Below are 13381 nucleotides of genomic sequence, written 5' to 3'. Positions count from 1 at the left end.
GTCATTTTTTGCCTTGGATGATTATATAGGAAAAGTTACATAGCTTATGATAATGTAATTTGTGTTGGAGGGGGAAAACAAGCAATAAACAGGAATGAACTTGAAATATCTCAGGTCATCGAAGCTGAATCATTCTGAATCTCCACTCCCTTTATTGCTAGGTGCTGTCAGCAGAGGTGGTTATCAGTGGAAAGTTACATTTCAGAAGGAAAAATTGGGAAATACGGTCTCAATATAATACACTGATAAATGTGAAAACAAATAATCCTCAAAAATCAAAAGTTATTCCTGTTTACAATGTGTTATATGGTCTCATCAACATTTCCTCTTTCTTTATTATTGTAATAATATTAATGTTACTTTGGGAATAGGAAGGTAGCCCATTATGCCATGGTAATACCCTTCTTGTAGTAAAATTTGCTGTAGATTCTATTCCGTGTTCAATCCAAATGCATGTAGTCTATCATGTTGGCAATTTTGAAGAACTAATGTTTCCCAAGTACCTTCTAGGGGTAGGCTGCTCCTCTAGAAACAAAAGTAGGGCAAGGGTACCTGACTGAACATGATTTAAGTGAAGAGGTTCAAACGTCTATGCTAACATCTGACAAATGAACAGTAGAAGAAACTCCCAGTATATGCTTCTGATTTCATCATTAGTAGTAATTAGGCTTATTTATAATTTGAAATTTTAGATTTGTTTGCTTTTTAAATATTTAGTAGTCTTAGAGTTAAACTTTTGTAAGTTTCCTCACGTAAAAGAGGATGTGCCTGGGCAAAATAGCAATTTTAATTACTGCAATTATAAAGTGCTGGTACTACAATGACCTTCATTTCAATATTAGCCTCAATACATGCACCTAACACACATTCATAATTTTACATTAATAATTGGTTACAATGTAATTAATTTTAGATATTATTTTTAAAATCCCACACATGGATTGCAAAATAAGATTAAAGTCACAGCTGAATACTTAGCTGTTGTACATGAAGTTCTTCAGCACTGTGGTTATGACTCGTGATATTTCCCATTCCTGGTCTCTGGCCAGGAGTATTGATTCATGAGTTGACTATGGTAGAGGGTGTAAGGAAAACACAGGCTAATCTAAAACTCAAATAATGACTCTTCCCTAAACCAAAAAAAAAAAAAACAAAAAAAAAAAAACACCACACCAAAACTCAGTAGATTAATTTCATAAGCTACAAGATATCATTTTCCTTATGATGTCTTGTAAGTTTTTCTCACATAAGATTCATTTCCTGCATACTTGAACATTATAAAGAAGAAAACAAAACTCTGCATTTGGAGAGGAAAGAACCCACTGTTCAAAAGTTCCCCTGAGATCATGAGGTGTGGAAAGAGAGAGCAATGAGGCTAGATCTCTTTCTGAGTCTAGATGGATGCTGGCTTTAGGAGTGCAGACTGAAGGAAGGGAGCTATTAAATTAAACCCTAGTATAGGTTTTCAAATTACTAAGTAGTCAAGATCCCAAAATGTGCACTTGTTAAATTAATAACTATATAAACAAATCAACATTAATTTTTGAAATAGTGTGTATCTGGGAAGAGTAACTGCTTTCTCCACTTTCTCTATTTTTTCCTCATTCCCTTCTGATTCCCATTTTTTTAACTAAAATAAATGCAGAGGAACCGTATTCCTATCTAAATATCCTTGTGACACTGACTTCAAGGATATGCCTGAGCTTGATAGTGAGCAAGGGTCATTCTTTGATAATTGGACTGAACCCTGTGCAATGGAATTCTGACACTTATAGTTGGTTGGGTTGGGTGGGGAAGCGAGACTGAGGACATGGAAATGCCTGTGGGATTAGGGGAGGTCTAGGGACAGTCAATGTGTAACCCTGCCCTAAAGTATTCAAATCTTCTGTGCCAAGGTGGGCAGGATCTTGAGAGAGTAGAGGTAGGGAGGTCACTGAGTTAATTCTATACAAACACAAGAAAACAAACAAGAGTTTCAGTCTTCTAAATACCACACACACATGCACCCTCACACTCTTCCCTGCCCCCTCTCCTCAGTGAAGGCTTGGGCCCATCCCATGTTGGGAAATGCATTTGTGTGAGCATTAGACACACAGGCTTGGTGAGTGGACACTTTGTTGGATAGAATTCATCTCTCATGAGAAGCGTCAGTGACTTCCAGCCAGTTCCCTTGAGAACAGACTAAGCATTGAATCTGAAACACGTTTGAAACCTCTTTGTAAATTGTGTTGAACAAGGCACTGGCAAAAAATTTGGAATCGAGTCCTCAAGTCCCTATGTACCCTTCCTTCTGGAGGATTCTAAAGTACAAACACAGGATGTGATGCCTAGTCCCTAAAGATGAAACATGCCATCTAATGCAAATATAAAAGTGAAAAATCTGAGAATACCTAATTAACCCTATTGTTCAGTGTTAAAGTCTGTGAGTACCTTCTGGGCTACTGGGCCATGGGTTCCTCTGATGTTCCCTCCTTAAGTTCAGTTATATCCCTTCCAGTACTTCTGCATAGTACTACAGTTTATCTGTATCCAAAGTCTTCCACCCAAATCCTATACAGGTTGTCATGATGCCAGTGTCACATTCCCCAGGAATCATCTGGGAAAGGTTGAAATGCCTCAGAAGATTATGACATGCTTCCCATGAGCTCCACACAGAGTACCTATACTTCTGGCATTTTCCCAGGGACAAAAGACCAACCAGTGATGAAAACTTTGCAAGTGACCTAGCTCAAGTTTGCTTTGCAGAGAAATCTGAACCTTCTAGAAGAAAACATCTCCACCCTAGGAAAGCAATATTTTCACAGTTAAGTAGTTTCTCCTTTCTCCTCTTGTCCCCCATCTTCTGAAGGTTGTATCTTCCTGCACTCTTCTATAGGAGGATTATTAGACTTCTCTCCTGAAACCAGGGTAAAGTCTCTGTCTACAGTGCTAAATCATAGTGTTCAAAGTCTAATGGTAAGAGAAGTCCATCATAAACTTTGACATTAGGTCAAGGACTTTTCCATCTTGTGCTTTCAGGTAGGTCAGTCATGGAATTGCATGCGATTAACAATCATTATATTGCTTTTTATCAGAAGGAATAACACACAAAGAATTAGAATAAACAAAAGAGGATAAAACCTCGAGGGTATCAATTTTATCTGTGAAAACCAAAAATTCCAAATCTAAATTGTCCAATTCAAAAATACCATAACACAGAAAGGGAAGAGCTGAAGTCTCAGTAAGAGAATTGTGAGAAGTCTTATTTTAAAAACCTAGGGATAAAGAAAACCCTCAATGTTGAGTATTTTAGAGGCATCCTACTCTCCCAGAGCCCAGCGGAAGAACAGAAGTTAAATAGCAAGACACTTTTGCAGAAGTGTTGAAACAAACAAGAAAAGGTTTTATTTTGAAAATACACTCTTTAAAGATAAATTTGGCTTCCATTTTCCATATCTAGGTGCATCCAACAAGATACAAAAACGAACAAAACAAAACAACAAAACGAAGACCCACGACATTATGTACAGAGCTCTAAAATGAGCTGTGAATATCTACAAGAAACTAGCATATACTCTTTGTGAAGGGATGTACTTGTGTGGCTTTCTACAGTCCTCAGTCCTCGAGAAGAAGAGTTAACTCCCTGGAGCTGCAGGTGCGGCTACAGCAAGGGAAGAGCTGGGGTCAGTGAGGGGTTGGGGGTGCGACCCTTGGGTGGGAGGCGTGGAGAAGTGTCTGGGGAGGGGAGCAGCGGCGGCACGGGACACATCCTGGGCTTCTCTAGAAGTCCTGCCGCGGGGTGTGAGTCAGGCTGTGCCGCCGCAGATCACAGTTTCGCCTGAACACTTTGCCGCACCGCTCGCAGCTGTAGGGCTTGATGTCTGTATGGGTGAGAAGGTGAGTTTTCAGATTACTTCTCTGATTAAAGGTTCTTCCACATGTGGGACATTTGTGTGGAGATTCCTGTTCAGATGTGAAGCAAGCAAAGGATTAATCCTTCACACCACCACCGCACCCTTCTCAATAGTTTCTGTCTTATCGGTATCACAAGCGTTAACATAACACGCGCACGACAACAAAAGAGGGGACTTGCACGAACAAATCTGGCTCCTAATCCTCCAATCAAGAACGCACTCGCGCAGGCACACACAGAGGCCCGATTACACTGATAACTGCCGGTGGCCACCGCGGTGGGCTTTGTGATTTCCAGCTCTTTACATTTCATCACCGTGTCACAGGCAGGAAAAGGAGGAAGGAAAAAACTCTAATCCACTCTTAAGGAACGACATTCTCCCGGGTAATAAGGCTCCTCTTTGCTGGAAAATTAAACTATTCCTCAATGTTCTGAAAACTACAAATTATGAGGCCCCTGGGAGAGAGAGCATATGGGATTTCACTATGCCTCCATTATCAAAATTACCTTTATTTCCTCCCAAACACGAAAGCTTTAAATGCAGGGCAGATCAGATGGAAAAAAAAAAAAATCTAAAGTTAGGGCTTAGAATAAAGAGAATGGCCTTTTCCTTAAGAAAAATATAATAATGCTTTATGGTAGGTAAGAGTAATTTTTTGCATAAAAAATGCTGAGTGCTGCTTTTCCCCACCTCGAAAACTAAATCTAAACAGAGCCTTTTAAGAGAAAGAGCTTGCCACTGAACACCTTTGTGAGCAAAGATGATAAAACGAAACCAGCCATTGTTTTTAAACAAGAAAACAAACTTACCTGCATATGTAAAGTTTTGTGAACCGCTAGAGTTCTAGACTGACAAAATCCTTTCCCACACTCCTGACATTTGAAAGGTTTTTCTTTGGAATGGATATACCTGAAAATCAATATAAGGTTTCATTGAAATGGTTTTACACCACGGTGAGGAGTTTCTTTTGACAGTTACTCAAAACCAAGTCGTGAAAGGGCAGAAGAAACGGGATTCCCATTATTTATGTTTATAGATTGTATTTTTTTCCCTCTGTGTAATTCTGTTTATGGTTAACCTCAACTAACAGATTCTTCAAAACATTCACCGGACGCCGGCTTTATCTACACTTGATCGCCCTCTCTGGTGTATTCTGGAGCTCAAAATCGTGCCGAATGAGTCCTTCTTGGTCTCTTCGGTTTTCTCTGGTATTTAAACTGGCCAAATCAGGATGTTAGGCAAGGCCGACTTTAGGGGAACCGATTTTACCCAATCCCTAAACAGCCGCGGAGGATCCCAACAGGAATCCCAGTGCTGTAGAACTACAAGCAGGGTCCAAGAAAAGATACCCCCACCCCCACTCCTTGGAAGCTTTTACCCGATGAAAACACTTACGTTACAGTATTTCTTCAATTGCCATTTATTAATGCAGAGTTTAAGGTCGTAGGGTGTTGCGGGGTGGGGACCCGTTTCTAAATTCAGTGATCTCAACACCCCCATAAGTAAAATAAAAGAAAGGTCGCCTTGGCAGGCTCTGGGGCAGACCTGGGGGTGGGGAGATAGGGAAAGGAGGGAACCCAGTAGAGGTGGCCCGAGTAGATTTCTAGAAATGGTCTGACAGCAGCTAGAACTGGTACCCACCGTGGGAAGGTCTTTGGGGTCCCTCGGCTTTATTGGCCCCACCCCCCATTGGCGACCCGGAGGAAACTGGGAAACGCATACAAAGACCAACCCACCAGATTGGAACTGCCTAAGAATGAGGAAAGGCCCTTCTGCATCCCAAACCAGGACGCAGCCAGAGACGGAGGAGGAAAAAGGTAACAGTTGGGGGTTAGCTGTAGCTGGCCAGGGAGGGCCTTTGGGAATATATTCTGGTTTAGAGGGGATTTTTGGTGACACTTAGACTGTCTATCAGGACTCGGTACTCTGAACAAAGTCGACTTCCCTACCCAGGCCAACCTCTTTTCCAACCTCACCTGTGATCCCGCAGATGATCTTGCCTCCGGAAGGCCTTGTGGCAGATGTCACACGTATATGGCCTCTCGTCCGTGTGGGTCCTCTCGTGGATGAGCAAGTTGTAGGATTTGGTAAAGTGTCTGCCGCAAAACTTGCAGATAAACTCTTTTTTCGTTTTGGAGGGCAACCTCCCTCTGGAGGGCTTTCTGTCCGGAGTCAATTTACTGAGCCCCGAAATGGGGCTACCTAGCCCCGGGCTCAGCTTGGTCAGGTCTCCCATCTTAGGGGGGTCCTCTTGCGTGGCGGCCACGGCCAAGTTGGCAAAGTCAAAACGGGGCCGGTCTTTGTGCAGGGCTGGGAGGACATGGGCAATGGCTCCCTGCTTGGGGTGGAAGAGGTGGGTGGTAAAGGGCAGAGCCGGGAAGGGGAAGCGTGCGTCCACGAGGCCCTGCGCCGCCGCCATCTCGGTGATGGTGGAGCGGGTGATCTCGTGCACGTTGGGGTACCCCAGCGTCCAGTGGTTCATGTGCATGGTCTGCACGGCGCTGAGACCGTACAACCCCTGCAGGTGGTCCACCGCGGCGGGGAAGGTGTTCACGGCCTGCAGGAAGGAGTAATTGGTGAGCTGCAGCGACGGGTGGAGCGGGATGGGCGCCGGCAGGGCCTTGCTCCCCATTTTCCCTGGTGCTGGGGGGCGGAGGGAGCCGTCCCTGTCTTCCAGGACTCAGAGGCAGGTGGGCGTGGGGCTCCGGCGAGAACCCAGAGAGACAAAGGCACGCAGAGAAAACCCTAAAAATGGCAGGAGAAGAGAGGGGGAGAGTTGTGACTATTATCCTAGCAGGCTCGGCCTGCCCTTTGGCGCCGGCGCGGGTTACCACACCTTCCTTCAAAGTCCTCCTTCCCACTCTACTCCAGGGCCCCCCGAAGGAGTGGTGAGGGATCCCCACAGCGCCTGCCGTGCGGGTCCGAACCCTGCTCAGACCCGGGGCCAGGGTGTCAGGCAGGGCGGGAAGTGGCTTTCCGGCGAGCCGGGCGCCCCGGCGGCCCTTCTGTGGGCGCCCAGAGGAAGGTGGGCTTGGCGGGCACGCACTGAGCGGAAGACCCAGGCCCCGGGAGAAAGAAAGGCGGGCTGGGGGAAGGCGGTGCTTCAGCCGAGGCAGCACCCAGTTCAGCCCATCCAGCCCACCCTGTCCGGCGAAGGTCGAGCAACCGCGACGGCCCGCGACGCCAGCACCCGCAGGCCCAGGGCCGAGCCTCTGTCGCCGCGGCGCCTCCGAGCTCTCCGGGCAACGACACGGACCGCCCGGCGGAGCCCGGGTGCTGCTGCTCCCCGCGCTGCGCCCCCCGCAGGCCGTTCCGCCGCGTGGTCGCCTTTCCCGCGCTTACCCCGGCCACGCCGCGGGTGCGGGAGCGCAGCCGGGGTGCGCTTCGCGCTCCAGGGCCGGAGGGCCCTCGGAGGGGCCGGTCTCGCCCCGCGTTGACCTCGGAGGTTTTCTTTTTCCTTCCTCTGCCTCAGCCCCATTTATCAGCGGTGACGGGCCGCAGGAAAGAAAAGTGACACCTCTGGAGCCGGTTCAGCCTGGAATCGCCCCCTCCTCCTTCCCAGGAGCCGTCCCCTCCCACCCCCCGACCAAGATCCCTTCCAGATGGTTCAGGCTCTCGGGGGTGGGGTGCGGTGGTAGGGGATGCGGGTGGGTGGGCGGAGAACCTCCCTGAGGCCGGAACCCCTTCTCCCAGACTGAGCGCCAAGCTCTCGGGAGGCGGGAGCGGCTTCCCGGCCTGGCACCGGGAGCCGCTCCTACACCAGGGAGGCCTCAGGAGGTGAGAAGAGAGGAGTGGAGAGGAGAGTGGACTCCCTGGGGAAGGGGCAGCAGGGGAGCCACGGCGGGCCGGGTACAGTGCGGCTTTGCCAGCCTGGAGGAAGGTCGTTTATCTGCTGGGAGATGTGTGCGGCCTGGGCCTAAGCAGGGAGCACTCACTCCCCTCTTGCTGCTCCCCCAATGGCAATACAGAGGTCTGATTTCAGACCCCGGTTCCCCAGGACACCCTACCTGCATTTTAGGGAAAGGCCCACCTTTTCCCACCGCCAGCCGCCTTTTAGCAGCGGTTCTGCCAGCTCCTCAGACCTGGGCCTTGCCTTTGAGGGAGGCTCCCCAGGTGCGGGACTCACAGCTAAGTGCTTGCGAGGGGCCGGCGGATCGGTTGGAGCCATTCAACCTTTTAAGCCTGGCTTTTGAATCCAGCCGGAAGGTGGGAAAGTTTGTCCAGTGTTCCTTCACCACCCATCCCTTTACACGCCTGAATCTATTCTAGTGCGCTGTGAAGTGTTGCCCGCGGGTCTGAGGGCAGACTTGGGAGACTGCGATAATGACACAGCGCTCTGACAAGGCAGAATTTGGTCGCTTCAGTGAGGCCCACACCTTCTCTCTCTCCTCCTCTGGAATGCTCAGAGACAGGGATTTATTAATGAACCACTTCTGCCTGGTCGTATTCGGTCTGGGAGTTCAGACCGGGGGTTAATGAGAGGTGTGGAAGAGTCAGAGGGTCTCAGTCAGACCATTCAACCGAAACTGTAAACCTCCATTAGAAATAAACTTTCCCACCACAAATCACGATTCATTTTTGTTCAGTGGCAACCCTCAAGCCCTCCTAGAAAGGCAGGGAAAAAGGATTCTACTAACATTCCTAGTAATCTATCTGATTATCTCATTTTCCATTAAAAATAATAAATTACACGTTTATTTCCTTGTTTTTGTGTAATGAGGATTTTCCAGAGATTCAAAATATTATTTTTCCCCTAGTGTTAAAAAGCGGTTTCCCCCATAGAGAGGAAACCGAAATTATTATTTGGGTGTATTCCCAGACTAGATTTCTTAGAAATAAATACAGGAGGCAAAGTATAACTCCCACCACTGTTATGAGGGGAGGGGGTTGTCAACTGAAGGAATATCACCACCTGTAATTTCCACTTCAAAGGCACAAAGTGAAATCTGCCATAAACATTATGCATTAATTCTGCCAGCAAAAAGTTGAGTGCCATCTTCCTGCCATTTTCTTCAAATGGTTTGTAACACAAAAATTAGCAACTCCATTACAATTCAGCTCCAAAGCAGCATAAACGTGCTATTTCATAGTAAGTTTTCATTTTAATTTGCAGGACAGATAGTTTCTTCATAGAAGAACAAACCAGCGGTGACTTCAACCCTTTTACAAGCAGAACAACTCTAAATATCCACCGAACACTTTTGCCATAAATAATCAGGGAATTTAGATTTCCACTCTCCCACTGAGTTGCTGGAAATATATGTCAAAAGATGTTTTAAGTCAACGAAGAGAGCTAAAGTACTTTCATTTTGTCTGGAGTGGAGCATGTAGTTCCCACACTGAGCTTCAGGCAGTAACAGAGGTCATCATCCTCTGCTGTCATTTCTCCACTACCCCTTTTCGGACCACTAGTTACTTCTAATTTTACGAGGAAAGAGCCAGTGAAAAACAAATATTTTGGTGAAGCTGAGACTAATTTTCTTTTATCAGTCTTCTTCACAGGGATTTCCAGACACGTACAGAAGTTCTGTAAATTTTAATTCACTGGCTGTCAACAAGTGAGATGTGTACATGCTAATTTCATTTCACCGAAGCTTTCAAAACATGGGAGGAAAAAGGTACGTGGTAATCTGATAGAGTCTTGCTCTTTGGTAATGCTGTTATTACATTCAGTTATCTAAAAATAAGACACAGTCAGGGGTCATCTGCTAAAACCTGTGTGCTAGTGTGAGACAAACGACTGATGGATCCATAGGCTTGCTGAATTTCAACCGAATCCACAATGGAATTTTACATAAATCAGAGCTATAGTCCCAGTAGATATAAGGAGATCATTTAAAAAGTACTAACGATGGCCAGACTGGATCAGGTGAACAGAGGAAAAGGGCCGCGAAGTTCCTGCCCCTTTGCAGCGCCTCTGCCTTTCCAAGGAGTTAATTAAATTAAGATGCCTTCCGCATAATCTGGGTTCTGTTTCTCTCTGCTCCCTCGCTCTCCCTGCGTGAGTAATTTTCTAGTTTTGCTCAGGACTGCAGTTTGTTTAGCTGAGAAAGTAGCTGTCTGCGCCGTTTCGCTTCGGGAAATGCCAGCCCTCTTTTGTTCTCTAGGTTCTAACAGGTAGGGAGACGGATCCCCCCCCCCCCCCCTCCGCAAACACCTTTTTTTCTCCTTCCTTCCTGCAACCGCCACTACTTCTTTCTCTGTTGCTCTAACTCGAGGAGGCGAGCGTTTAAACCCTAAGGGAATTTGCCTTCTGCCCCCTCTCCAGGACTGGAGGCTGGGAGGAAAATCAAAAGCCCAGCACAAGGTTGGAGGATTACCTAGGACTGAACTGTAACTTCCCTCTTGCAACGCGCTGGCTAGGCAGGCACTGTGAGTCCCCGCGCGTCCGCGCTGCGCTGCGCTGCTGCGGCTGCCCGGAGCTGCTGCGGCTGCCCCGGGACGGGTGGACCAGGAATACTGCGGCACCATCAGAAGCACATGGGATTATGGGGTTTTATCTGAGCGTATGTTGAGCAGCTTTTCTAAGAAGCCTTGCCGAACACTTAGATTAAATGTCGCAAAACAGAACTAAAACAGCGCATACAAGTGTGTGCCGTTGGGTGTTAGCTGGGAGTGGTGTGCCTGGAATCCGATTAAGTGAGAAACACAGTGCCCCAAGATTGCATCCATATGATTTCTTTTCACAGTTGTGAACTTGGGGCACGCGGGACCGAGAATCTGAGTGTCCCCCACACCCCCGACACCCATCCTCCCTTCCTTCCTTCTGGCGGCTGCAGCCCCTACCCAGAGCGGACACTCACCTCCCTCGGAAAGGTCCGCCTGGGCACCTTCGCTCAGACCCGGCCCAGGTAGTGAGGCGCACGGCTCGGAAAGGTCATTGGGTCCTCGCCGGGCAAACTTCTTTTTCCGAGCGGAATCCCGGGAGCCGCGGACATGATCTGGAGGACGACGAGCAGCAAAAACTAGAGCGGATCCTCGCCTTCGTGGGGGACTGTGGACGTGGAGTTTGTAAAGCCCGGGGGGGTGGTTAAGCCGGGGCTCAGCGCTCGTCCGGAACCCCGCGTCTCCGCGAGCCTCTTGCCGCGGACTCCGGGTAAGGTCGGAGTCTGCAGCCTCGCAGGGCCATCACCCTCCAGCAGCGCGCGCTCGGAGCTCTGTCCCCGCCCGCGTCCCTCCCCAGGCTGCTCGCGGCCCGGAGTCCCGGGCTTTAGTAGCAGCCCCGCCTCCCCTTCGGGCGGGCGTCCTGCAGCCGCGCGGGGCCCACGGAGCCTGGCTCCGCCTCCGAGCCCGGCGCCCGCTAATGGTCCACTCTGTTTACTTGTGTTTGGATAGCAACTGAGTCTTAAAGGCACAGGTTTGCTGGAGGTTCCCCCTGTTACAGAGATGAGCCGAAGGTGACTCAGTTCAAAATTCACGCACAAGCAAGGCCCACCCCCTTCCTTCTCCGTGCCACTTTTCCTTACACTGTGAGAAACCAAACAACTGGTTCTCTGCGTCCTGAAGACCCTGCAGAGAAACCCAAAGGGCTTTTTGTAGTTTTACTTGGCGCGCTCGCCGGATTAATTTCCACATCTTAACACGTTTAATATAACTATCTTCTCCGTAGGGTAAAGTCAATCAGTTGTAGATTGTATATTCCAGCATATATCACCCTTCCTTCAATTTTAAATACCGCTTTGTACATACTTTTTGTGAATTATGACTATATCTGTAGTCTGCTCTTGCTTGCTGTTTTCAAAACGAAGTTTGTTTTTAGAGGTGACAATTGACTAATTTCGTAATTACTGCAAAGACATGTGGAATGTCCCAGAAGAAATTTCTTCCAGTATTTAAGGTTTAATCAGCCAGTGTACATTTTATAAGCAGTTAACCAACTTGGTTAAAGGGGTGGGCATCTGCAACCCATTGGCAAACAATAAAGAATCCATCTGGAATGGGTGAAGAACAATCACTTTAAATTTTTAGGAAAATACTATTGTAGCTTCTCAAAACATGTACATCTTCATTTCCAGCAAAAAAAAAAAAAAATGCAGTTCACTTTTCAGTCTCCAGGAAAACTTAATCGAATTGAAGTGTAGTGATAAAATTTTCAGGTTCTTCTAAAGGTTTGGTCCTGGATAAGCGTAATTGCAGAACGCACTTCAGCTAAGCCGTAAGTAGGGTGACCTAGTGACAGAAAGGGAATGACACACTCATTTTAAACAGCCTCTTTCCAGATGAGATCTGTGTGAGCAACACTGAAGAAAACGCCTTTCGTCCCAGACGAGTCGCCAGAGGGGATTTGCGTTAGCCCCCGGCAAGTTCGCGCTTTGAGGGGCGCCAATCTTCCAGCCCAAATGCTGTGTACAATTCAAAAGTGTTCCGTCAAAAGATGGTGTTGGATGTGCCGCCCCAAAGGACAATTACAATAATCTCATCGTGCGGGGAAGTGGGTAAATATAAGCAGAAGCCTAAAATTTGTCAAAAGGTTAACCAGTAATTGGTGACCCAGGCAGAAGCTACGAGATATTATATTAATAAGATACAATTCCTTCTATTTTATTTATGTCCAGATGGATGGAATTTTTCGTTCTTCTGATAAAACATAATTCAGGGATAGCAGATCTTTTTTTCCCTTTCTTTCCAATTTCAAATTCTCCAAGGTTAAAAAGTGAGCTTGGAATAGCGAGCCAAGTGTTTAATATCCTTCAGCATTTAACTGCTTAAAGTAGATTTGACAAACAGCATGGAAGTAGAACGCGTAGGAGTTTAGGTTTTGTTTTGTTTTTTTAAACAACAAGTTTTCCCTAGAGGGTTCTTTAGGGGTCCTTTCATTTCAGCGCTCAGTCCTGAGTTCCAACTACCGGGATGCCTGCGGTCCCCTCTCTCTAACCACCTCATTCCTTCCGCAGCTTTTCTCAATTTGGAAGATTTGGAGGGAACTTTCTCTTCTTTCAGACCCCCAGGACACACACTCCCGGGGTGGTGACCTGAAGAGTGTTCCTACGCTTCGTATTTCCTCTTCCAAAGTGGAGGCAACTCCCCAGCGGCCGGCTTCACACCTTCCCACCCTGTATGAGTGTGTGCAAGGAGCCGCCTGCTTTTCCTGCCGGGTAGACAGAAATTCCAACTTCCTACGAGCATCGCCCTCTTTACGCAAACCTCCTGGGCCCAGGTTTTTCATAAACTTGTTTACCTCGCCCACCCCAGCCTCTGAAGTTCCACAGTGTTGTCTGGGCTACGCCGGCCCGAGGGCTGCTGTTGCTTGAACGGTAGTGAGGAGTCGACGAGTTCCGGGCTTTGCTGGAAGCCGCTTCACGGGGCAGCGCCTCGGGAGCCTCTAGGCCGGGCCGCTGCACTGGGCAGGTGCGCGCCCCAGGCCGACAGCAAGCGGGGGGCTGAGCGCCGCGCTGCCCTGCACGCAGGGCTCTCCCCGGCCATCTCTGCGCCCACCCCGTTGGGGGACCTTGAGTTTCTCCAGGCTCAGCCCGGGCGAGCCCCTCGCC

At 48.0% G+C, this 13381-nt stretch overlaps 1 protein-coding gene across 2 annotated transcripts; it reads right to left on the bottom strand.

Moving 5' to 3' along the window:
- Window positions 1–3361: 3361 nt before the first annotated feature.
- OSR2 (odd-skipped related transciption factor 2) lies at window positions 3362–12696 on the bottom strand. Of its 2 annotated transcripts, none has more exons than XM_047842812.1 (4): window positions 10697–12696; window positions 5870–6638; window positions 4703–4802; window positions 3362–3942 (listed from the first exon to the last, which is right to left on the bottom strand). In XM_047842812.1, the coding sequence occupies exons 2-4, from the start codon at window positions 6523–6525 to the stop codon at window positions 3760–3762; spliced, it is 939 nt and encodes a 312-aa protein (XP_047698768.1). In that variant the 5' UTR covers window positions 6526–6638; window positions 10697–12696; the 3' UTR covers window positions 3362–3759. The 2 variants fall into 2 exon arrangements, with proteins under 2 accessions (XP_047698768.1, XP_047698769.1); XM_047842813.1 differs by having other exon boundaries at window positions 3362–3860; window positions 10697–12685.
- Window positions 12697–13381: the final 685 nt, after the last annotated feature.

This window comes from Prionailurus viverrinus, chromosome F2 (genome assembly GCF_022837055.1).
Source record: "Prionailurus viverrinus isolate Anna chromosome F2, UM_Priviv_1.0, whole genome shotgun sequence".
Taxonomy (NCBI): Eukaryota; Metazoa; Chordata; class Mammalia; order Carnivora; family Felidae; genus Prionailurus; species Prionailurus viverrinus.
The sequence above is the reverse complement of the archived record's forward strand: the minus strand, read 5'-3'. Positions and strand labels throughout refer to the sequence as shown.

Excerpts from the sequence above, each read along its gene's own strand:
- OSR2 (XM_047842812.1), bottom strand. The coding sequence starts at position 6,525 with ATGGGGAGCAAGGCCCTGCCGGCGCCCATCCCGCTCCACCCGTCGCTG. Across the intron at positions 4,803-5,869 it reads GATCATCTGCGGGATCACAG|GTATATCCATTCCAAAGAAA; the intron begins GTGAGGTTGGAA and ends ATTGATTTTCAG. Across the intron at positions 3,943-4,702 it reads ACAAAACTTTACATATGCAG|GAATCTCCACACAAATGTCC; the intron begins GTAAGTTTGTTT and ends ACATCTGAACAG.